The 26139-nt window shown below is 38.3% G+C and overlaps 1 protein-coding gene across 2 annotated transcripts in view; it reads left to right on the top strand.

Annotated features, from left to right (window-relative positions):
* Positions 1–26139, top strand: part of Kdm4c (lysine demethylase 4C) — a 236043-nt gene that overhangs the window by 158889 nt on the left and 51015 nt on the right. For both annotated transcript variants that reach the window (XM_036178197.1, XM_036178196.1), the window contains one exon: positions 19343–19528. In XM_036178197.1, coding sequence (XP_036034090.1) covers positions 19343–19528 — 186 coding nt within the window. The remainder of the gene's footprint in view (positions 1–19342; positions 19529–26139) is intronic.

The raw sequence follows: 26139 nt of genomic DNA on the forward strand, positions 1-26139 counted from the left end.
TATTGCTTTGGGAGCTTAATATTTGATGTCCTTATTCAGACAGCATTGTCATCAGTAGCTTTACTCAACTGTGGATTCCAGACACAGCACTACTTATCAACCAGGGAAAAATATAACTGCAGTAGTATTTCAGGTATGAGATGGTCTTTAAGTTCTTGAGTTTTCAGCAGCTGTAATGATTTTGAAGGCAGAAATGGGTTTGTAAGGCCCCAGACCTCCCTAAATATTATAATCAGTTAATGGATGGTAGGAGAGGAAGGAACGTTTAATTAAAATGTTCTACCTGGGGCTTTTGAAAACACCTTTGTATAATTATTTGTATAGAAAGCTTTGTGAAGGATATAAGATAGGATGTGTCTGGGGTCCACAGCTCAGTAAAGTTGCTGATGACAATTCTTTCTGAATAAGGATATCGGGTACTGAGTCCCTCAATCAATATGGGCACTTGCCACTGGTCTTGGTTAGCATCTTCTGGCATATATAAGATAGGATATGCCGGGCGGTGGTGGCGCACACCTGTAATCCCAGCACTCGGGAGGCAGAGGCAGGTGGATCTCTGTGAGTTCAAGGCCAGCCTGGTCTACAAAGAGAGTTCCAGGACAGCCTTCAAAGCTACAGAGAAACCCTATCTTGAAAAACCATTTAAAAAAAAAAAAAAATTAAAAAAAAAAATAGGATATAAGAAAATTCCTTACCTGAGTAAGTTTTCCCATACAAGAAAATGGGTAGTTTTCATAAGAGGAGACAACAAATGGGAAAGAAGCTTTTTTTAATTTTCATCCCAAAGTAGTCACTCCTGTCCACTTTGCTTGGTGATGTCACAGGTGTATCATCTATTGATTGTATCATTAAATAGACACAATGGTGACACTAGATTTATTTTAGAGCATTCTATTTCTGTTTCTAGTTTATAACATTTTAGTAATTTGTTAACCTTTTAAACTAAACTGTCCATGCAAACACATTGTTTGTGGTGGGTTTCTTTCCAAAGCTTACATTTAAAAATTTTTTTGGCAATATTTTCTAGGGTGCATGTGTGTGAGTGGCTGGGGAGTGTTTTCAGGGTTTGCTATGGAGGACTACTAGATGACCTCGAATACTCTATGTAGCTGATACTGGCTTGACACATCAATTCTCTTGCCTCTTGCTCAAGTGCACTGGTTACAAGAATGTACCACTGTGCCTGCCTAATGCTTCACTTGTTGAAAAAGGATTTCACTTTGTAGCTTAGGCTATCCTTGAGCTTGAAATCCTACTGATGTAGCATGAATCTTAAAAGGTCTTATTAATAAGTTCAAATCTGAGGCCAGGTATTAGTGTGAATGCTGGAAGATCAGAGAAGCAGAACAAGCCACAGGTATCTCACCTTGCTAGTTCCTTATGTGATCCTGTTTCCTCAGGCTGGAAACTTCTGAGTCCTCATCCCACAATGGCTCTCAGCTGAACTGTGCTGCTCTAAAGCCTGAACACTAAACCAGCCAAATGCTTAACTTAGTTCCTGGTCCTCACACCTTATATACCTTTCTGCTTTCTGCTATCACTCCCTGGAATTAAAGGTTGGATTTTTGGGATTAAAGGCTGGGTCACCATGCTTAGCTGTTTCTAAAATGGCCTTGAACTCAGAGATCCAGCTAGCTCTGCCTCCTAAGTTCTGGGATTAAAGACGTGTACCACCACCGCCTAGCTTCTGCTATAGCTTGCTCTGACCCATTTTCTAGCCACCCATTTCTGGCTCTGTTCTATGACCCCAGATAAATTTATTTCGGGGAACACAATACCACCACATGCTTTAGCTTTTTTGTTGCTGGGAATATAGCTGTGTACCTCAATATTTAACTTTTATTTATTCATTACATAACTTATTATAGTAGTTGCTTTCCATGTTAAAACATACTATATTTAGGTTACTACATACAAGCAGTTTGTTGACATGAGTCTTTCTGTTAAGGAATGGCAAAAGTTACCTGAATGGACTTAAGAGTACTCATGTCCAAAAACATTGACCCACTTTCCAGCTTGGATTTCTCTCAATGGCCCATGTAGGTTTTGAACCCTAAAGCCTCCTGCCTTAGCTTCCTGAATGGTAGGATTATAGGTATATACCACCATAACCATCTCTTTATTTTCAGTGCAAATTTTGGATTAACTATTATGTTTTCTTACCTACTCATATAGAATAAACCCAATAATTTCTTAATGACTTTTCCCACATGGGAACGATGATCATTGTGTCAATTCTTATCTTAAACAACTCTTTCTCCTGGCACAGCAGACTCTTCTGATCAATCTGGTCAAATGATAAAACATTTAAATCTGACATAAGGAGAATGAAGAGGCTGCTGGCGACATGAGAGCATTCAAGGAAAGCAGTTGCTCAAAGAGTGTGGTTAATATCTTTGGTACTTGGGTATAGGGTTGTGCTGGAGTGTGGTGTAATTTTTGAATCTTTCAGATTCATTTCCTCTTCTTCCTTTCTGTGTTCTTTTCTCTTCTAATCACCACTAGAAAAGGAACAAAATTGAACAAAGATGACAACACAAAATAATTATGTAGAGATAAAAAAAATGCTTATTAAAGTAGAACGACTTGTTTTTATTTTCACAATAGAAAAAAAATGTTTTAAAATGATGAGGAGCAATAAGGGGCTTGTCTTTAAAGAGAATTAATCATGCTTTGTTAACTTGTTCCAGGGAAGGAAAATAGCAGTACAGTCAAGAAGCACATTAATAAGAAATGTGTGCATTTGACTATAAACTTAAGAAAGAAGGCTATTAAAAAAGAAAACTACCAAACATATGTAGGGAAAAGCAAAACACCATTTATCTGGTTTCTTTTATTTGTTAGGTACATAACTGGTGGTTTGAATAAGAATTTTCCCCATAATCTCATATGTTTAAATATTTGGTCCCTGGTTGGTTGAACTGTTTGAGAAGGATTAGGAGGTATGACCTATTTGGAGGTCTGTTTCTATACTGGGCTTTGGGATTTCAAAAGTGCATGACATTCCGATTTCTGCAACCAAATAGACGTAATGAATTTTAGAATAGCTGAAGTTACCCCTGTGCATTCAAAGACATCAGGTTCCTTATTTGACAAATAAACCAAGCCAGGCACAAAAGTTCTTTGGGTGAAGAGCATTAATTTTAAAAGGAATGTACACTGAAATGATGGCAGAGATACAAGCTTTTGCTGTGGGATGTCGTTTCGTATGCTGTGAATATGTGTTGCTCTGATTGGTTGATAAATAAAATGTTGATTGACCAGCAGCCGGGCAGGAAGTATAGGCAGGGCAAGCTGACAAGGAGAATTCTAGGAAGAGAAAGGTCGAGTCAGGAGTCCAGCCAGACATACAGGAAGCAAGATGAGAAGGCAGAACTCAGAAAAGTTACCAAGCCACGTGGCTAAACATAAATGATAATTATGGGTTAATTTAAGTGTAAGAGCTAGTCAGTAATAAGCCCGAGCTAACGGCCAAGCAGTTAAAATTAATATAAACCTCTGAGTAATTATTTTATGTGGCTGCAGGACTGATGGGCCAGGCAGGGGCCAGGTGGACCAGAGGAATTTGGGACCAGAGAAGGATTCCGACTACAAGCCTTTTGGTGTCTGGCTGAGACCATACTATTCTGCTCAGAAGCCTCTATATATTTTAAAGTTTGTACCTAAAAACAAATAATAGTGAGCCTGAACGCCAAAGTTTATAGTGTTTGAAAGATACTTTAATTCTAAATGTAAAGTGGTATTCCATCTGAAGAATTAAGTCAAGAGAAAAATACAATTGGATTTTCCTTTTGTGTGTGTGTGTGTGTGTTTGTGTGTTTGTTTTTTTGTTTTTTCAAGACAGGGTTTCTCTGTGTAGCTTTGTGCCTTTCCTGGAACTCACTCAGTATCCCAGGCTGTCCTCGAACTCACAAAGATCCACCTCACTCTGCCTCCCAAGTGCTGGGATTAAAGGTGTGCACCACCACTGCCCGGCTTGAGTTTTCCATTTCTTAAAGGAAGACACCTATTCTCTTGTAAACTAGTGTGTGTTATCAGCTGTAGTGAAAAGAGCAGTGCAGACTGCTGCACTTCTACTTCACGGATCTCATAACAAGTTAATGGTTATCTTTGCTTTCTTTATGAAGAATTTTTATTATATTTAACGGGGCCTCCTAATGAATTTAAAGAAACTTAAAATATTATTTATTTTATAAAGTATCTTTCATACTTTAAAACTCATGTTACTGAGTTTATGTAGAGCACATGAATAACCCTGTATATGAGTTAATGCAGTGTGTAAGAGTATCCATGTATCAACATAGCTCTGCATTATCTATATAGGGCCACTTATGTGCTCTATAATAACTCATGTAGGGATTACTCACATTCTCCATTAACTCTCATGTATACCCTCGACAATAACTCATATACAGGGCTACTCATGGGCTCTACATTAACATCAGTAGGGGTGTGTATTTACATTCTCAGTTACCTTTTAATAACACTAGACGTTCTTATAAAATAGAAAAATTGACAGTAGTGAGTGAATATCTTAATAGTAGAGGGATAAGAAGCACTATATACCAGGTAGGATGACACTGGTATAATCCTATTGATATGATGAGGCAGATAGAGGCTGGATTCAAGACCAGTCACAGCCACTTAATATGTTCGAGGTCAAGATCAGTCACATACATATTGTCTCAAAAACCAATAAAAATATATAAATAAGGAGATGGTACAGATGTTATTATTTTGATGTGATGTAATTCCATGTTACTTAGTTCAACGTAAAATTTCATGACAAAACTCTTTAAAACATATTTGTCAAAAGACTTTGTAGGGCTTTTAAATACATGTAATGGTAGGAAAATTTTTATTTTTTTATTTTTATTGGTGGCTGTATAAAAACTGAGACTTTAATCAAAATGATATACTACAGAGATTAGATCCTATTGTAACCTGCCAAATTTGTATATTATAATACTACTGTGGTAGCTTGAATAGGCATAGCCCTCATTAAACCCATGTGTCTCAATGCTTGACATAGGGAGTGGCACTCTTAGGTATTGCCTTGTTGGAGTAGGTGTGGCCTTGTTGAAGGATGTATGTCACTAAGAGGACAGGCTTTGAGGTCTTTTATGCCCAGTATGGGACACAGTTCACTTCCTGTTGCCTACAGCTCAAGATGTAGAACTCTCAGCTACCTCTCCCATCATCATCCTGCCTTCATGCTGCCTTGCTTCCCACCATCATGACACCTCTTGAACCTGGATGGCCATCTCTTCTGGCTGTGGGAAATTTTGCTCTATGATTTTGTTGGAAATAATTTATGTGTCTTTTATCTGGATTTCTTCCTATATACCTATAATCTACAGATTTGGTCTTTTATGATGTCCTAGAGATCCTGCATATCTCTTCCTTTTCCTCCTCCTTTCTTTTAATCATTTTTATTTCACTGAGTGAACCCTCTACCATGTCTTCATATCTCAACTGTCTGTCTTCCATTTAATCCCTTCTACTGGTGTTATTTCCTGTCAGCTTTTTATTAGAATTACTGAATCGTTTTATTTCAGGTTCTATTTCAGTTTTTTTTTTCTTTTTTAGATTTTCTATCTCTCATTGTATTCTATTGTCATGTATTGAATTGTTATTTATTTCATTCAACAATTTCTTTCTATTTCAGACAGTAATCTTCATTCTGGCATTCATTTGTGTTTCCTTTAATTTCCTTGAATGTATTAATACTTGATAACTTTGAGTGGTATCATCTAAGTTGGTTTCCTTAAAGCCCACTACTGTGAGAGTACTAATTTTTAGAGGAGACACATCTGTTTTTTAGTGTTGTTTGTGTTTTTTGTTATGAGACATAAGCACCTTGGATTTAGGTCCTTGGTAGTGTCTCTTGGTGTGGATATCTGGCCCTCCTTTATTGAGTGGTTGTTTGGATCTGTTTGCTGTTAATTTGGCTTGGCACATTTGTGATCTCCTAAGTAATGTTTCAGGCTCAGTTTTGTGGACTTGAAGGTCTAATGTGTGGTTGTGATATCAGAGATGATCCTTGCCCACCTAGGACAAGCTGCAGCTTCTGATCTCATAAATAGGCCCTCTGCCGAACCAGCAGTTTCTCACTGCAGTTCCTCTGAAATTGAAGATTACCTTTCGGGTTTTCATGTGTTCAACATGTGTCTTCAGCTACAGTGTTAAGAGTCCTAGAGAGAAGGAAAAGGGGAGGGGTAACTTGGAATGCAACAGAGGTGCACCTCAGGTGCTCAAATGGTTGTAGCATTGGCATTTGTAGGTGAGATGGCGGAGAGTGCTGCCTTTGAAGAGCAGTGCAGGTCTTACACACAGGTGTTAATTACATTCAGGGTGGTGGGTAAAGGAAACAGAGAGTGCTGCCTGTGGGGTGTGGGCATGGGGCTCAGCACAGGTCTCAGGATGGAAGTGGAATGTTGTCATTTGAGGAGAAGTACCTCTTGTGTGTATGCTCTGACTTCTTACAGATTCTTAGATGGCAGCCCTCAGTGGAACAGGAATGAATTACCTGCACTACCTGTAGGATACATTTGTATGGCTTGGGATAGATCCCCAGATTGCAACAGGTTAAGCATGGAGAAGAGACTTCCACAAGGATCACTTTTTAACATTTCTTTATTTTAGATATAGCAAACAAAAATTGATGTGAAATATTTTTATTAAATACACTGTTTTTATCCAAAAGAATAATAACATGCTGGCAGTGGTATAATTTAGGTAGACTAATGAGCTTTCTGTCTAGAGCAGACTGAGTTTCATCTGATTTTTACAATGATGAATTGATTGTGTCAAAATTTGCTGTATTATGTGGTGAAATATTTTTACTATGAGAGTTTAATTCTCTTTTTATTTAAAGAAGCAGTTACAGTTCCATAGCAGCTTATAATATGCTGGCCATTTGGCATGATTTATTTCAATATGTGTCACTTGATGTTTTTAGTGATCATTGACCCATATTTAATTTTAAGAACTCCTTTAGTGCTCTAAAATGTAATGTTACCCATTATAGTTTGATAAAAGCATAAAGAGTGATCCATATGTCATCTCAGTTGTCATTTCCAGCTTCTATTATGTCATAGCTTTGTACTTAACAACTCTTGTTTCAAGAGTAGCTTTGTTATTATTATCTATATTTCTTTAGGTTATCCAATGCCAAATGTTCTACCCTGAAAACATATGTGTACTAGTAACATTATACAGCCTGAGCAGGTAGTATGTATGCATTTAGGAATATATACATGTATATGTCCACCGTTAATGAAAATATGGATTTGAAAGCGAGCAAGGAAAGGGTTTATGAGAAGTTTGGAAGGAGGGTTCTATGATGACAATTAGGGTAGTCACCAACCTGACCACAGGAGAAGACCAGTTCAGGCACCCTCTCCACCTCTTCTAGGAGTCCTAGCTGGGGTCATTTCAGTAGATCCCTGGTAGCCTCCCTGGTACTGGGCTTCTCCCCAACCCCATACTGTCCCCCCTCTATCACGATATTTCCCTCTTTACTCTCCCTTTCCATGCCTCCCCCAACTCAACCATCCTCATCCCTGATATTCCCATGCCCCATCCCCTCCCCTATTGCCACTACCACCACCACCACTCACAGTTTACCCAGGAGATCTTATCTATTTCCCCTTCCCAGGGCGATCCATGCATCCCGCTTAGGATCCTCATTGTTGTGGGATGACTCATCCCTAACAGGCTTGCTCTGGCACAGTCCAGGCTTGGGAGGACTACTTAAGAGTCCAGTGCCTGCTCATCTGGCAAGTGTGCCCCCGTATTGAGTTTTAGAGCTGGCAGCTGGGAGGGTAGCCGCTCGAGGCATGGGGGAAGCAGAGAGAGGGGCTGCCGGTATAGGCTTAGATGCTGCTGCAATCATTTCCTCTCTTTCCTTCACTTTACACCTATTCTTATACCTCTCCTTGCCAGCAGAGGCAGAGGAAATATCAGTCATGGATGGAATGAAGGCAATAGATAAGTTAGTGTTACACTGTTTCTGGCGATGCTTATTGTGGGCCTCAGTAGAGGATGACTTTAGGTCAGCAATTATAGTCAACAAAATGGGCATGAAAAACATTTGGAGAGTTACTCCTGAAGCCACTACCCTTTTTCTGGCCAGGAACAGGATTCTTATTCACATGTTCTCTGAAAATATCTCTGGAGCAAGTACTACTAACCAGGAGAGGAAGTACTACTAACCAGGAGAGGAAGTCTCCTTCCATCTCTCCAGGCATCACAACCCACAAGCACATGCATGCATTTACAAACACTCACACACACACACACACACACACACACACACACACACACACACACACTAAAAATACTGTGGCTGTTGTTTCTTGAGGGTCCAGCCTTTATATGGAAACGCTAGGGAAGCCTGAACAAAAGTATATACCACCCTACCGTATGGATAGACTCACAAACAAGACAAATAGAAAGAAAAAAGTGGGGGTCCCAGCATTTACCTGCTGAAGGGACTGAATTTACACAACATAGAGGGGCCTACTCACCAAAATATACTGCTCAAGGGGGCTTCTCAACCAGGGCCACACTTGAGTAAAGGGAGACAAACAGACCCTGTTCAAGTACCAAATTTCCCGGGTTTCAGCACCAGATGTAGCAGGGTCCTTGCCCTTGTTCCCTTTGGGGGTGGAGGCCAAGTAGGTGCTGAGTCATATGGTACAGCTGGGAGAATGTGGAAACAAGCTCAGGTTATCCAGGAAGAGGCAAGCCTTTTTACCCTCCACCCACCCCTGGGGAGAGGTCTGATGAATAGGCATCAGCTGGCATGACATAGATGTCTCTCATTGGTCCAGGTCATCTCCTTAGATCATGTTTCAGCTGCTGTTGCTAAGACCATCAGGCAGACCCAGGCTGGCTCTCAGAAAGTATCTTTTTAACTTGTTTTGGCCAGATGGCCCACAAGCCTGTGTGGGATGAGTCATCCCACACATTGTTACCTTGTTTCCCTAGCGCTGTGGATTGTTGCCTGGTTATCTTTTGTTTTACATCTGCTATCTTTCTGGGTTTGGGTTACCTCACTCAGGATTTTTTCTAATTCCATTCACTTGTCTGCAAATTTCATGATGTCATTGTTTTTTACCACTGAGTAATACTCCATTGTGTAAATGTACCACATTTTCTTTATTCATTCTTTGCTTGAAGGGCATCTAGGTTGTTTCCCAGTTCTGGCTATTACAAATATCACTGCTTTGAACATAGGCAAAGGTCCTTGTGTTATGATTGAGCATCCTTTGGGTATATGCCCAAGAGTGGTATTGCTGAGTCTTGAAGTAAACTGATTTCCCAATTTTCTGAGAAACCACCAAACTGACTTCCAAAGTGGCTGTACAAGTTTGCACTCCCACCAGCAGTGGAGGAGTGTTCACCTTTCTCCACATCCTCTCCAACATAAGCTGTTGTCAGTGTTTTTGATCTTAGCCATTCTGACAGGTGTAAGATGGTATCTCAGGTTTTGATTTTCATTTTCCTGATGACTAAGGTTATTGAGCAGTTTCTTAAATGTCTTTCGGCCATTTGAGATTCTTCTGTTGAGAATTCTCTGTTTAGATCTGTACCCCATTTTTAAATTGGATTATTTTGTATTTTGATGTCTATTTTCTTGCGTTCTTCACATGCTTTGGAGAACAGCCTTCTGTCAGATGTGGGGTTGGTAAAGATCTTTTCTCAATTTGTAGGCGCTATGTCTTGTCTTACTGACCATGTCCTTTGCCTTACAGAAACTTTTCAGTTTTATGAGGTTGTGTTTATTAATTGTTGATCTCAGTGTCTGTGCTACTGGTGTTATATTCAGGAAGTTTGTTTTCTCTGCCTATGGTGACTGAGAGTTTTGCTGGGTGTAGTATACTGTCTGGGTGGCATCACTGGTCTCTTAGTGTCTGCAAAATGTCTGCCCAGGACCTTCTGGCTTTCAGAGTCTCCATTGAGAGGTTGGGTGTGATTCTGTCTGCCTTTATATTTATATATATATAAAACTTGGCCTTTTTCCTTAGCAGCTCTTGATATTCTTTCTTTATTCTTTCTGTATGCTTAGTATTTCGATTATTATGTGGCAAGGGGACTTTTCTTTTCTTTCTGTTTTTTTTTTTTTTTGCCGTTCTGTTTGGTGTTCTGCAAGCTTCTTGTATCTTCATAGGCATGGCATGTCCTTCTTTAGGTGGGGAAAATTTTCTTTTATGATTTTGTGCAATATATTTCTGTGCCTTTGAGCTGGAATTCTTCGCCTTCTATCCTTACTATTCTTAGGTTGGTTTTTTCATGGTGCCCCAAATTTCCTGGATGTTTTGTGTTAAGAATTTGTTGGATTTAACATTTTCTTTGACCAATTAACCTATTTCCTCTATCATATTTTCAATGCCTGAGATTTTCTCTTCCATTTCTTGTATTCTGTTGGTTTGTGTTTTCTTTTTTTCCTCTATTTCAATGTTCAAGTCTTGAACTGTTTCCTTTACCTGTTTGATTGTTTTTTCTTGGCTTTCTTTAAAGGATTTATTGGTTTCTCCCAATTTTTTGTTTGTCTTTTCCTCATTTTTTTTTTATTGTTGTCAGTTTTGTTCTTTATTTTATTTTACATACCAACCATAGTTTTCCCTAACTCCTCTCATCCTGTTCCCTCCCCCCCCCACCTCCTTTCTACACACACACCCCCATCACTCCTCCTCCCTCTCCATTCAGATGGGGTAAGGTCTCCCTTATGAATACACAAAGCATGGAATTTCAAGTTGAGGCAGGACCAAGCTCCTCCCCTGTATCAAGGCTGAACCTATTCCCACTATAAGGAATAGGTTCCAAAGAGCCAGCTCATGCATCAGGGACAGGTCCTGGTCCCACTGCTACAGGCCCCCAAAAGACCAAGCTACTCTTGATCATCCAGATGCAGAGGGCCTAGGTGGGTCCTATGCTGGCTCCCTAGCTGTGCATCCCCATTCCCTGAGCTTCCACAAGCTCAGGTTAGCTGTCTCTGTGGGTTTTCCAGTTATGATCTTGATGCCCCTTTGCTCATATAATGCCTCCATTCTCTTTTCAACTCGACTCCCAGAGCTCGGTCCTATGCTTGGCTATGGGTCTCTGCATCTGCTTCCATCAGGTGAATGAAGGCTCTATGGTGACAATTAGGGTAGTCACCAATCTGATTACAGGGGAAGGCCATAGAGGATGGGAACATGAGGAATCAGGATGGTCAAGTTACGGGCAAGAACAGAGCAGGAGAGTAATAAAAGATTTATTGATATAGAGGGTGCCATTAAGGGGTTAGGGAGAAAGCTGGTGCTAGTGAAACTCTCAAGAAACCACAAGGATGACCCCAGCTAAGACTCCTAGCACTAGTGGACTGAACTGGCCTTCCTCTATTTCTTTAAGTATGTAGATGTAATTCTAAACAGTCTTATTAAATAAGAAAAGCAGAGCCAAATTCAGCTTTAAAGGGCCAGAGATCAGAGCTAAGACCACCTTATCTTACTGCTTGCTGTTTTGAAGGACCTTCTCCCGTGTGACCTGTCTTTTTATTGCCTTTCTGTTCTACCTTCTCATTGGCTTTAAACCCAACCACATGACTTCCTTGTCAGTGCTTGTCTATACAGACTTCCAAGTCTCTATGGTTGATAGTGGGATTAAAGGCCTTGAACACACAGAGACTTTGCCTGCCATGTGATTGGATTAAGGGTGTGTGCTACCACTACCAGACTTCTGTGTAATGGCCTTTGCTAGGGCTGAGATGGGGTGTGGGGGGGAGAATGTGCCCTGCGGTTTAGGGCCTAGGAATTGGGGGAGTTTACCTGAGAAGCTAGTCACTCATCTCTTCTTCCAAGTGGTCCAGGTGGTGCTTGTGCCTCTAGGGGCTGCTGGTTTTGCGGGGAATAATTGGCCAGAGGGAGGATGATGTGTTCCATAGATTTGGGCGGGAGAGTGGGTCTTGTAGGTTACAGGGTCCAATAGGTGGTAGGGGTGGTGGAGCAGCCTGACTGCAGGAATCTTTCCTGTTGGCTGGGTGCTTGGGGCTGAGAACACTACTGTGTCTAAACTCTCTTGCTAGTCTCCCTGTCTCCTCAAACCCTCCTGTGCTTTGTGGTAAGCTGTGTTCCTGACACTGCTGTCTTAGCTAGTGTGGAACATGTTTCCCCATATCTTTCCAGGACACGACTGTCTGCACCTTCTGAAATGCAGGAAATTAATTACAGAAAACCTCAGATAAAATGATTTAGCTTTCTCACCTTTTTATGGTAACTTTCATGAGACAAAAAGTGAGGAGATAGATGACTTCTAATGCCTCTGATGAATAAGAATATAAATCAGCACATTAATATCATTATCCTTCATCTTAATGCTTTGAACTCAAAGTGCAGAAAGCTCTGGGAGAATGGATTGCCAGAGGAATTTCCAGAGTGAGAACTATTGTACAAGTATACAGAATAGTGTTTTCTTATTGTTTTATGGTGCTTACACAATATGTTGTGTCATAGAAGCAGGCAAATTTACTGGGAACCTCAATTTCAGTGTACCATCCTTACCCCATTTTTTGCCCACAACTGCTTGCTATGTCTAGATAAAGTCAGTTCTCATTGTATTCATCTACATATTTATGGAAGTAAAGTTTGCATTCTGGTTTTTATTGTAATCAAATTATTACATATCTCCCTGTCTTCAAACTGTAAACTGTTGCCATAAACTTGTTGTTATTCCTAGTATCATGTTGATGTTCCTAGTATCAACCAGCATTGCAATACCTGTGAATGTTTAACTTAATGAATGCTGATTAGCAGAACATAAATCTTAATTTAGAACAAAAATAATTCTTCTATAAAACTTGCAGTTATGGACTTGAAGTAAAGTAACAATTTTGTGCCACTCCTCTGACTTAACTGTGACAACAATGACATCTGTCAACACAACATAACTCAGTATCTGGGTTGTGAATGGTACCTTGACCTTTAATGAAGGATCTTTGGAGAGCAAAATGCAAAAAGGAGTTCATCAATTTTCCATTATTATTAGAATTTTAGGTATCTAATAGAAAAACAGTATTTTTCATTAAAATATAATTACATCATTTCTCCCTTCCATATTCTTCTTCCCTTCCCTCTTGTCTACTGCCCCCCCCACCTTGCTCCTTCTCAAGTAATGTTCTCTTTTTCTTTGTTACTATTACATTTATAGACAAGTGCCTAAATACATAAATACAACCTACACAGTCAGAGCTGGGATTAAAGGCATGTGCCACCGCTGCCTGGCACTGGATGGACACTTGAGCTATATACATTTCCTTCATGGATCTGCTTTTAGTATGTTCCAGAAGTTTGACTGTTTTCATTTTCATTTAGATGCAGGGGTTTTTAATTGCTTTTTTTTTAATTTACTTTTTGACACATTCATCATTCAGTAAAGGATTGCTTAATTTCTATGAGCTTGTGTACATACTAGGGATTGATTTGCTGTCCATTTTAAGTTTGATTGCATTATGGTCAGAATGGATACATTCAAGAGATTATTTCAGGTTTCCTGAATTTCATAAGGTTTTTCTTGTGTTCTAGGATGTTGCCTCTTTTATAGAAGCTTCCATGGAGAATATATATTCTTTGGTGCTTGGGTGAAATGTTCAGTAGTTATCTGTTATGTACCTTTGATATATGATATAATTTAATTATGATCATTATCTTTATTTTTGTTCAGATGTGATATTGAGATCTCCTACTATTAATGATTATATCAACAGATTTGTGGCTTTAATTCCAGTTGTGTAATTTCTATGAAATTTAGGACCCCAGAGTTTGGTGTGTATATGTTTAGGATACTAATGTTTTCTTAGTTAATTGTTCTTTTGTTTAAAATAAAGTGCCTTTCTTCATCTCTTCTGATTAATTTTAGGTTGAGTCTAATTTTTTAGAGATTAAGATAGTAATCCCTACATACTTCCTCTTGCCATGTGATTAGATTGTCTTCCCTGCCTCCAATTTTAACTTTGAGGTGGTGCCTATAGACAGGTGAATTTCTTATAGAAAATAGATAGGTGGATTTTGTTAGTTGGTCTATTTAACTAGGCTTTGTCTTGTGACTGGAGAATTGGGACTTTTTATACTTAATGTAATTATTGGAATGTGTGTGATGTTACAGTTATTTTGTTCGTTTTTGTTTTGTGGGTTTTTTTACTGTTATGTTAATTGTGCTTTGTATTTCATTAATTATAGCTTTGTTTGTTTTCCTTATAAGTTGTCTTGGCTATGTGTATTTATCTCGTCAATCTAAAGTATTGCTTCTACTACTCTCTCTAGGGTTGGTTTTGTGAACATGATTTGTTTTTTCTTTTAGGCCATTTGTATAATCATGGAAAGTTAGTTCTTCTTATATACTATGGCAGACAGTTTTGCCAAGTAGAGTAGTCTAGGTTGGCAGTAGTGGTAATTTAGAACTTAGAGTATACTAATCCAAGTTCTTGCTTTCAAATTTTCCATTGAGAAATCAGCAGTTAATTCTGATAGGCTTTCTTTTATATGTGACTTATGGTTTTTCTTAAAGGTTTTCATATTCCTTCTTTGTTCTGTATACTTAGTGTTTTATCGGTCATATACATAGTGGGGAGTTTCGTTCTGGTCTTATCTGCTTGGTGTTCTGCTTCTTGTGTCTGTGTGTGTATGTCTTACTTTAGTTTGGGGATATTTTCTTCTATGATCTTGTTGAAGATCTGGTCTGTTGCATTGGCCTGGTTTCCTTTGCCTTCATCTATGCTTATAGTTAAAAGATTTAATAATTTCATTGTGTCCCACAGTTCCTTTGTATTCCTTTTCTGTGCTTCATTGCATTTTTCATATTCATTGCTTGTATTGTCTAATTTCTCTACTTTATCTCTGAGTCCTATTATTCTAGCTTCTACTTGATTTATTCTACTCATAAGGCTTTTCTTCAGTTTTTCTGCTTGGGCTATTGAGTTTTCTAATTCCATCTTCACTTCAGCTTGAGTTTTTTTCAATATATCTCTCTTTATTGAATTTTCATTGCCTTTATCATTTCATTCAGACTTATGTTTATATTTTTCTGGGCATCTTTCAGATGTTATTCTCTTAAAGTTCATTCTCTTTAAGTTTATTGAGTGGTTTCATTGTGTCTTCTTTAAACTTCTAGTATTCTTTGAAGTTTATAGTTTATCTCTTTCTTTCTTCTCTCCCTACCCCCTTCACCTAGGTAATTCTCAATGGCAAATATTTTTGTAGGACTGGTGGATTTGGGAGGAGACATACTGTTTTGATCTTTCACATTTTTTTTGTTTTGTGGCTAAATTCTGACATGTGGATTTGTTAGTTTTCTGTCTGAAAACTGGACATGGTGTGCTGAGACAACACAGGTTAGGTGAGGAAGCTTGGGCCCGAAGGTTGGATCTGATATAGGGGGGACCCTATGCTGGAAGATAGGGTATACCTCCTGTCTAGAGCCTGTAGGTTGTGTGTTATGAGAGTACAGACTCAGCCACTGCACTGGATTGGAAACATGGACTAGATTTGGGGATTATGAGTATGAGGATCTGGCAGACCTACTAGGGTGGTCCTGTTACAAGATGTGTAAGACCTGACTTAGTAGGAAGGTTGTATGGCCCTCATGAGGGATGATAACAGATGCTAGCAGGAGCCATTTGCTGTCATACTGGCTGTGCCTCCTATCCAAAGCCTGTATACGTATGGCCAGTGCAAGTGCAGACTAGACTAGGCACTGGATATACAAGCAGGACCAGGTGTGGGGACTGGGAATGGATCAGAAAGAAAGGAATGATCACACAGATCACCAGGATCATCCCTGGAGCAAGATGTGCAGTACTGCCTGGCCTGAGAGGTTGTATGGAGCACCAAAAAACAAAACAAAACAAAACAACAACAAAACAAAAAACCCAGTAATTTAATTTTAAAGACATTTCTTTGCTATTTATAGAAGGAATAAGAATGATTTTAAAAACTGGCTAAATGACAGAAATCATAGAAAAAGAGAAAGATATGCACTTTGAATCTCCAACTCCTTCACGGCTCATCATTTCTTGATGTCCTTTGCCAAACTATATTGCTTGGACATCAAGAAATGATACACAAAGCCTCATTACTTCCTCAGTCTGTTAGTGCTCTCAGTAGCCTGTGCCATGAAAATAAATATGGAAATCCAGCTCCCCAAGAAAGTATAATGCTCTATAAATCATTCTTCTGAAGAGTCTCAGTCCTTGACATTGTACAACAGATGAAAAGACATCTACTTCCTGAATTCTTTTGTATTAAAAGTCCCTCAAAATAGTTGATAATATTTTCTAGCTTTCTAACCCGAAGTTCCTTAAACCTGATATGTGGAGCATCAGAATCAGTATCACTGAGAATGTGTCATAAAATATGAATGCAATGGTTCCACGCAGATATACAGAATCTTAGAGAGGTCAGCAATCTGTTTAGAGAAGATCCCCATGTTGCTCTGATTCATAGCTCCAATGTCTTTTTGATGATGTATATATTGAAACATATATAAAGCAGAACATGAAACTTAACTAAAATCTATTTGAAGGATTGTTTAATTCAACAAACACAGAGCAGTCCCATGTTCCCTCCCTGGAAAAAAATACAAGGAGTAACTTAAAGAGACAATCCCTTGTCATCAGTGTGAGCTTTTCTCACTTGAATTAGTTTCTGGAAGTCCGCACTTTGGTGACCTTATTTTAAAGCATCCATAGGGTTTCTTTTATTAGTTGTTGCTCAGATACTGCCTTTTCATTCCTTCCCAAGCATCACTGATACCTTAAACAATGATCTTCAATAATGGGCTTGTCGTTCTGAAGTTTCCTTTCTCTTAAATGCCTGTAGTCTTATTATCCTTAAGTTCCCTTTGTTCCTGTGGAAGGAGCATTGTATTGCCATTTAAGACTTTATGGAGCCAAACCTGGTGGCAGAGTTCTGTAATCCAAAGCACTGGGATTGAGACTGGAGCAGGAGAGTCAGAATTTCAAGGCCTCCCTGGGATACAGAAAAAATTCAAAGCCAACCTGGGCAACTTAGTATGATGCTATCTTGCTGTGGATATCGCTCTGTGTAAATAAAGTTCTGATTGGCCAGTGGCCAGGCAGGAAGTATAGGCGGGACAAGAGAGAAGAGAATCCTGGGAAGTAGAAGGCTGGAGAGATACCGCCAGCCGCCACCATGAAAAGCAGCAACATGTAAAGACACTGGTAAGCCACAAGCCATGTGGCAAAGTATAGACTAACAGAAATGGGTTAATTTAAGAGAGAAGAAGTAGATAACAAGAAGCCTGCCACAGCCATACAGTTTCTAAACAATGTAAGTTTCTGTGTGCTTTCTTGGTTGGGTCTGAGCGACTGTGGGACTGGCGGGTAAGAGAGATTTGTCCTGACTGGGCCAGGCAGGAAAACTCTAACTACACTATCTCAAACGAAAAAACAAACAAAATAAAACAAACAAACATGACTGTTAACTTGCCTGAAGCCACTGGTTGAATTCCCACTCTTGAGCTGATAGCTCTGTTTAAAGGAAGACATAAATCCTCTGTTGACTTCTGTCACCAAAGAGCAGTAAGAAAAAGACACCCAAACCTTAACCCCTTCCTAAAATCAGGTTCCTGAAGGCAATGTTCTGATCAGAATTTCCATGGCTTTCTAACAGTTTCTTTCCCTTTCATGCTGTTTCAAAACAGGGTCCAATGATTTTTAAAAATACCAAGATAAGGTATAAAGTAATGCTTTGAGATTGTATGGACTTTTGTTTTTGTTCTCTGGTGTACTTTCTCTTCTCATCCCCTTATCCCTGTCCCTCTTTTCTTCTGCTTTCCTCTTCTTCCTTTCTCTCTTCATGTCTGTATAAATGTATATGTTTTTAAACATGTCACATCTTCAGTCTCTAGTATAAAATATGTGATTGTACACTGAACCTGAGTATAAGGGGAAACCAGGTTATACATGCCTGGAATTTAGTAGTGCCCTTGTGGAGACCAGTAAAAAATAAGGCTGCTTTCATGGATGATGGAGGGACCTTTTTACAAACTTAATACTTCCATGTCATGTTGCCTCCCCTGAAAGAACTTAAAGATAACCAGATGCCATTGAGAAGTGGAACATAGTATTTATGTTGTATAAATGTAATCCTGGCAGCTCTGGGAAGCCGAACTAAAATAGAATGAAATAAAAAACCAGTCAGAAGACCATTTCTATTGTGGGCAAGGCAGCATGAGTAGAGGCTGTGATAGTTACTATAGATAGGTGAGCAAGATTAAGGAACAGTCTTTAAGACTGTCAGTAATCAGATGTAAGGACAAAAAAGGATTTAGAAGTTCAGTGCATGTTGATTCTTACATGACTATGATAAGTGCCTATATGGCTTTAAGACTTCAAGAGCCTATTTTGTCCCACGAAGCATAGCGAACCTGTAAAAAGAGAGCTATTGCATCAACATTTAACCAAGTTGTAAATCTTTTTGTATTGGGGCATTAAAGATTGAGCTTTGGGATCATTCTCTTTCTTCTGGCTTATCAACCTGGCCCTATCTATGCTGCTCCACAACCATTTCTTCCTCTAACTCTCAAGTAACCATACATAAGTCTAGTATTTAGTGCAGCTGTTTGATTTTTCTCTATCTCTCATAACAGATGTTGTGATAGTGTTTAAGGCCTTTCTGTGAAACTTAGTTTTTAGATTATGGTAGTTGCTATTATTTGTTTGTTTTCATTCTTCCCCAGCCATTCTCAGCTATAAATGTTCAATGAAAACATACTATTTCAGGATAGTTTTAACGTTTCCCACTTTGGGAGGCATTTTTGTCTCCATCAAGAAGTAAGCATTCAGATTTAAAGCAACTATTCAGATTTAGATTATTAAATACTTGAGTTCTAGTTTCCACACTGAACCATTTAGTGCTTTCCATTTTCTTGTAAATGGAAAATTTCTCCCATATATATGATGTTTGGCTATTTTCAATATTCTCATGTAAGAATATCTGCACCTGGGTTCTAACTTAGGTGTACACAAAGCCTGCTATGTCCAGGCCAAACAGAAACACCCTTGAAGGCATATAAGATCATCCAGGGCTTTGTTCTGAGGTCTGTATGAGGAGAAGCATGTGAAAAAGAATTTGATTTTTCTGACCACAAGAAGTAATTCAGAATATGTCTGGTGGGGTATGACTGTGGAAGTGTATCACTTTTAAAGTGAAAAGATTGTTTTGCCTCAGATGTTCTTGCTGATAAGGCCCCTGAAGTCTGAACTTGATGTAATGTATTGTTCATCTAATAACGATTGTTCTTTGATGAATGGATGTTATTCTCTGTTTTAACCCTTCAGAAATGCATCTTCTGCAGACACCGGGTTAAGAAGGTTTCTGGAGCCTGCATTCAGTGTTCCTATGGTCGATGCCCAGCTTCATTCCATGTCACATGTGCCCATGCAGCAGGGGTACTCATGGAGCCTGATGACTGGCCTTATGTGGTAAACATCACGTGCTTCAGACATAGAGTCAACTCAAATGTGGTAAGACCTGCTCTCCCAATTGCTGACACTTTATCTGAATTCCTTCCTGGACCCTTCATAGGTCTAGGATACCTTGTCAGTGTTGACATGTCCAGACTGTAATATACTTGAGACTAGAAATTGAGAGCTGGTATTTACACTTAATTGCACAGAACCCTTCAGTTTCTAGTGTGCACTAAACACAATATGTAAGTTGAGTGACTTAACAGTAAAGGTCTTTATATTCTTTCTAGTTTTGGATCCTTGTTCAGGGTATGTGAAGAGTTGTATATAAATTGTGCAGTTGTATTCAGGGTGTCAGAGAGTCAATTGAAGTAGAGTGATGTGTAAAGTACCACCTAAAATATGTAATGCATTCTCTATGAAACTACACATTTATTTAATCTTTTCTGGAAGAAACAAATAGTGGCAGTGTTGTAAAGGGAATGGGAAAAGGACCAGGAACTTTTTTTTTGATCCTTACTGATCCTTACTACCTAAGATGGGTTAAGTGAAGACCGACACAGAGGCCCTGGAAGGTCAATCTTATAGAAAAGAAAGGCATAGCCAGCAGTTTGCACCACCAACACATTTGTTTGTTTTATTTAAGACTGAACTTCCTCCGAGTAAATAGAATTTGTGCCCAGATAACGTGGATTTAACTATAGTTTAGTTATCCTCTACTTGGTTAATGAAATCATTCCCTTGACTTAAAAACTTAAAAAGATTATGACAGTATAGCAATTTGCATCCTAACATGCTTGTCCTGTCTCTAATACTGTTTTTCTCCTTTACTCTTTTTTTAAAAATAGACTGTCTTCTATTATTTGACAGCTCCATACCTCTAAACAATATATCTTTATCTTATGCACCTTTTATTAATCTTTTATGAGTGGATGCTCATCTTTCTCATACAACAACCTTCCAGCTTTTTGTAATGATCACATCAATTTCTACTAGTGTTTTGAGAGCTATTTGACATTTGTGGCTTAGGAATCTAGATGTGTGAGAATGTACAAATGTACATATGTTATAAACTCTGTCTATTTTAAAGTTATTTTCCATAGTTTCAGGTTACAGGTGGCATAGACTGAATCAGTGACTTTTCCTTAGTGTGGACATCTTTAGTTGATGCCAAAAAGATCATTTTCAGTAACAAATATTAACAAGCTAAAAGATTAGTAATAATATACTATGTTACTGTGGCTCTCTGCCGTTTACAGCCAATAATATTACCTCATTAAATTACCCTGTGTATATTTTGGGTCATAATGAGGTTCTAACATAGAGCCACAGGGATTAGTGTTCATGCTTAGAATCTGCCAGTAAAAACTGATAACTCTGAAAAAGTGAAAGTTGCATACTAAAATACCTTTTATTTTTACCATTGCTGGTGCTACAATCTTTTATGGATAATATGAATAGTATTTTTCCTGTCTTAATTATACAACTAAGTTCAAAGAGGGTCAGTTCCATGTACAAGCAAATGTAGTCATAAAATGGCAGGTGACTCTTCAAACTATATTCTGTAGTATTTTTTGAATCCTTAACTCCAAACTCGAATAAAGCTAGCAGTGTGTATCTGAAGTTTTTCTTGGGACCATATACCACATTTTTGTACTATAGTTTTTTATGGTTACAGGTGATTCTATTGAAATTGGATTAAAGAGTTACAGGGAATCTGCCTCTTCCTGACTCTGGTGTGTCGCTTAGTCAAGCCTAAGTTGCTAACCATTTTTCAAAAGACGATGAAAAAGAAAACATAAGACTTTTGAGGTGATGTAGAAACTACTGTCCCATAGATCCACTTATGTGTGGTATATTTGATAAGGAGAATATAATAGCTTAATAGTATATATGGCTATTTCCTTTTGAAGCGAAATAAAAACATTATAAGGTCTATAATTGCCTCTGGCCCTCTATGGGTAACTATAGGTTTTTGAAAGATAGTCTTGGTATCTTTTACTTATCCATTATTCAATTAGACTTCAAAATTTGGAAGCTAACTAGGATGATTGTGGCGGTTTGAATGAGAATAACCCCCAGAGGCTCGAATTCTTGAATGCTTGCTCTCCAGTTGGTGGCTTTTTGGAGGTGTGCTACTGGGTGTGGGCTTTGAGGTTTCAGAAAGCCCATGCCATCTCTAGTTAGCTCTCTTTGTCTTCTACCTCATTCTGGTGGATGAAATATGAGCTTTCTGCTATCACTCCATCACCCTATCACTCCAGCACCTTCTGCTTGCCTATTGCCATAATCCTCGCCATGAAGATCATAGTCTCTAACCCTCTGGAACCATGAGCCCCCAATTAAATGCTTTCTTTTATAATTCACCTTGATTGTGATGCATTGTCACAGCAGTGGGAAAGTAGCTGTGGAATCTGTTGGTAACTTCTGTTAAAAACATTATAATGGCCTGTTGTTTTTATCTAAGTTGTCCTTGTTACTAATAAAGACTTGGGAGTTAAATGTTGGGATGAAAACCAACTAGATCAGAGATACCAAGAAGCAACCAGCTAACCTTCCTTTTTGGCCAGAGACTCAGCAAGAGAGCATCTTTCCACCGGTCCCAAACCCAAAAAGCCTGAGAATCTCTAGTCCCTCCCTATTCTTTCCTCTATGTCTCTTTGTCCTTCTTCCTGGGTCAGCTGTACTCTCTATGGCTAATTCTTGTCAATTAGTCGCCGCCTACACACACACACACACACACACACACACACACACACACACACCTGCTCCTAGGGTAATTCCATTTACATAGATAGTCTTGGAGTTTTACAGAGCAATCAAATATCCCAAAATTACCTCTCCTGAAGTCCATAATTTTTCCTTTTCAAAAACAACAGTGTTCATATTCAACAACTTCTGATCAGATGATGATAATGAGGATGATTATGAATGGTAGAGGACATGCATCTTAAAGCAGAAACTGTAATTTGTCTATGTTCTCATCCATGCCTTGACTCTTTGAGATTAATGGGCTAAATCATAGCCATGAAAATCATAAAATAAAATTAGGCCTGGCTCCTGAAAAGGTTGTTTTCTATTTAAAAAAAAAAAAAAACCTGTATAATTTAGGGGAAATAAAATATAAACCTACTACTATGTCAATGGGCTCTCCATTTTCATTCATAGAAGATTTTTGCTTGTATTTATCAGGTTCCCCCAGTAATTGCTTTATATATTTAAAAGAATAATCTTAAAACAAATTCTTTGTGTTTAGTGTCATAAACTATTGAGTTTGGTGTGTGTCTTAGTTACTATCCTATTGCTGTGAAGAGACACCATGATTAAGGGAACCCAAAAAAGAAAGCATTTAATTGGGGGCTTGCTTATAGTTTCAGAGGCATATTTTTCTCTGACAAACAGCATGTTCAGGCCTGCCATGGCAATACCACAGTCTCTGGTATCAACTTCTGTCTTAGTCTTCTATTGCAGTGAAGAGATACCATAACCAAGGAGACTTATAAAAGAAAGTGTTTTATTGGGGTTTCAGAGTGTTAGCCCATGTTTATGATGGTAAAATCATGGTAGCATGCAAGTAGGCATGGTGCTAGAGCAGTAACTTAGACCTTATATCTGATCCACAGGCAAAAGGCAGAGGGAGAGAGAGAGGAACAGAGATACAGAGATAGAGACTGGGCATGGTGTTGGCCTTTGAAACCTCAAAGCCCACCCTCAGTGACACACCTTCTCCAACAAGCACCCTAATCCTTGCAAAACAGTTTTACTAACTGGGGACCAAGCATTCAAACATGAGCCTATACTGGTTTTTCTCATTCAAAGAACCAGATCTTCTATTTCTATTTCCTTTCACATATTCAAGAACAGTGGTGTCCATCCTTTGGCTACTTTGGGCTACATGAGACCAAGAACTGTCTTAGGCCACATATTCACTATTTCAAGCACCACAAAAAAACTGATGAGCAAAACAAGTCTGTTTTAAGGTTCATATCTGTTGTAATAGATAAGCAAATTAAATATTCACATATGATCCTATCTATGCAATGCCCTTTTACAAAAATCTTCTAAAATTACCCAGTAGGTCCAAAGTTTGCAATTATTAATAAGAAATTGAATATGTCCAAGTAATAAAATTTTAATGATTTTTAAATGTTTCAATTTTAATTAAAATATAATTGCATCACTTCCCTTCCTTTCTTTTTGCAAAATATTCCTATCTACCTCTCTAATCCCTCCCTCTCAAATTTAATAACATCTGTCTCTTTATTTGTGTGTGTGTGTGTGTGTGTGTACACAATATGCTGAGTCCGTTTAGTAATACTTGTGTGTGTATGATTTCAGGACTGACCACTTGGGGAAGATTAATTCTCCCTTTCTCAGAGGTCATTGGTACCTGTAATTCTTTGTCTATGGATGGGCACCTGAGAGATTTTCGCTCTTCCACATTAGCATCTCTGTTGATATTGAACTTCCTGAAGGTCTTATTTAGGCAGCCACATAGTTCCAGTATTATGGAACTGTCACATCTAGGAGATACAATCTCAAAGCAGATTTCTTGGTCCTCAGAATATTTCCATTACCCTCTTCCCTAATCTTCGATGAAGTGCAGGAGTTATATTGTAAGTATACTAACTGGAGCTTTGCATTCTATGATCAGTTGATGTCTGCATTTTGACTACTTATAGTGGTTTCCATTTGTTGCTAATAGAAGTTTATTTAATGAAGAGTAAGAGCTACATTTATCTGTGGGTATAAAGTTTAGAATGCAGTTAGGAATTATATTGGTTTACTAATGTGAGGATAGCAGTTTTTCCTCTATAACCCATGACCTTACTAGCCCCAGGTCATTGCCTAGGTTTCCAGAAACAGGTATGATTTCCTTTCTGTTGAACAGTTCATAAGTTCAGTTGGAGAACTGTTTGTTATCACAAATATATGAATGCCACTGTTGTACCTTTAGGGATATCTTGCCATTGCTAGTCATAGTGGTGGTTCACAGTCATCACAGCTAGGTAGGTCTATTGCTTGATTCTCTCTCTCTCTTGAAGTTTGCATAGCACCTTCTGATACTATAAAAGATTGATTGCAAGAAGGAGGTTTTCAGGTCAGATCCAGCTCAAATCTTCCAAGTCCTGCACCCAAAGTTTATGTTGTCTTCAGCTTTAAGATGTAATCAAGGCCAACAGTAATAGGCTATATTGCTTAGACAATCACTTGTACTACCCTGACCAGTGATCCTATTGGACAACTCCAAATAAAGTTGTAGTCTCATGCCTGGTATTAGTTTTTGTTAGATACTCTATGACTCCTGTGAGGGAAATTGTCAGCCCAAGTGGGGTAACTTCATTTGAGATGATTATTTATATTTATATTATATACATGTATTATGTAATTTGGGTTGAGTATGATTCCTTAAGTCTTGTTTTTAAACATCCTTAGTGTAATTTGAGCCTTCTCCCTCCTCACTCCTCATCAAAGCCCTCCTTCCTTCCCCTTTATATCATCTGTATTCTGCTATTTTCCTCTCAAGTCCCCCCCCCCCCACACACACACACACTACCTTTTACTTTTGTGATTCTGTAGTCATTCCAGGTTATATACTCACATCTGAATATTTGGAGCGAGGAACCACTAGTAAAAGAGAAAATGTTTGTGTTTCTGGATATGGGTTACTATACTCAGTATTTTAGGTCCATCCATTTACTTGAACATTGCATTATTTCAGCTTTTTTATAGCTAAATAATATTTCTTTCTCTATATATCCCACATTTTCCTTATCTATTTATCAGTTGAAGGACATGTAGGTTGTTCTGATTTCCTACCTATTTTGACTAGATCAGCATCAAATATTGCTAAGTAAGTATCTGTACTTAAATATGTCAACTCCTTTGACCCAAGGAGCAGTATTTCTGGGTCATATAGTGGATTTATTTTGAGCTTTTTGAGCATCGTTCACAATGATTTACAGAGTGGCTTCACCAGTTTGCATTTCAGTGGAAATGACTAATGGTGAATGAGAATTCCCCTTTCCTCACATTCTTTCCAGCCTTGGTTGTCAGTTAATAAATTCACAATGATGTTTTAATTTGCATGTCTACTAAGGATGATATATGTATTTCTTGAGGTATTTCTGAACCATTTTTATTTCTTCTTTTAAGAACTCTGCTTAGACCCATAGCACATTTTTTAATTGAGTCATTTGTGGATTTTGCTTTTTTTTTGAGTTCTTATTTATTCTGGATCTTAATCCTTTCTCAGATGTACTCCTAGCAAAGGTTCTCTCCCAATCTATGGTTTTTCTCGCTGCATTGTTCTTATTCTGTACAAGTTAACACCTGGAAGACTGACAGATGCATAATTAGTTTACTTTATTAAAAATGGATTTGAGCAATGTTTCAGATTTGTTACCATTATTAAGATGCGCTGCAGATAATCTGCATTAAACTGTAAAAATGAAAAGTAGGAAAATTTCATTTTCCATTTACTATTTCTTTAGCCATTTCTCCTGAAATCCAAGAAAATTTACTGAGTTATTCTCTGTTACTGTGTCTCACAGGGCAGTGTATCTTTATAGAACAATTATTTTTTTTTATCCTATCTTGATAGGATGTCAACATAGGTAAGGATTGTAAAAAAATAATAATTAACCTTTATATAGCATCTTACATAA

Source organism: Onychomys torridus, chromosome 2, assembly GCF_903995425.1.
Source record: "Onychomys torridus chromosome 2, mOncTor1.1, whole genome shotgun sequence".
Classification (NCBI taxonomy): domain Eukaryota; kingdom Metazoa; phylum Chordata; class Mammalia; order Rodentia; family Cricetidae; genus Onychomys; species Onychomys torridus.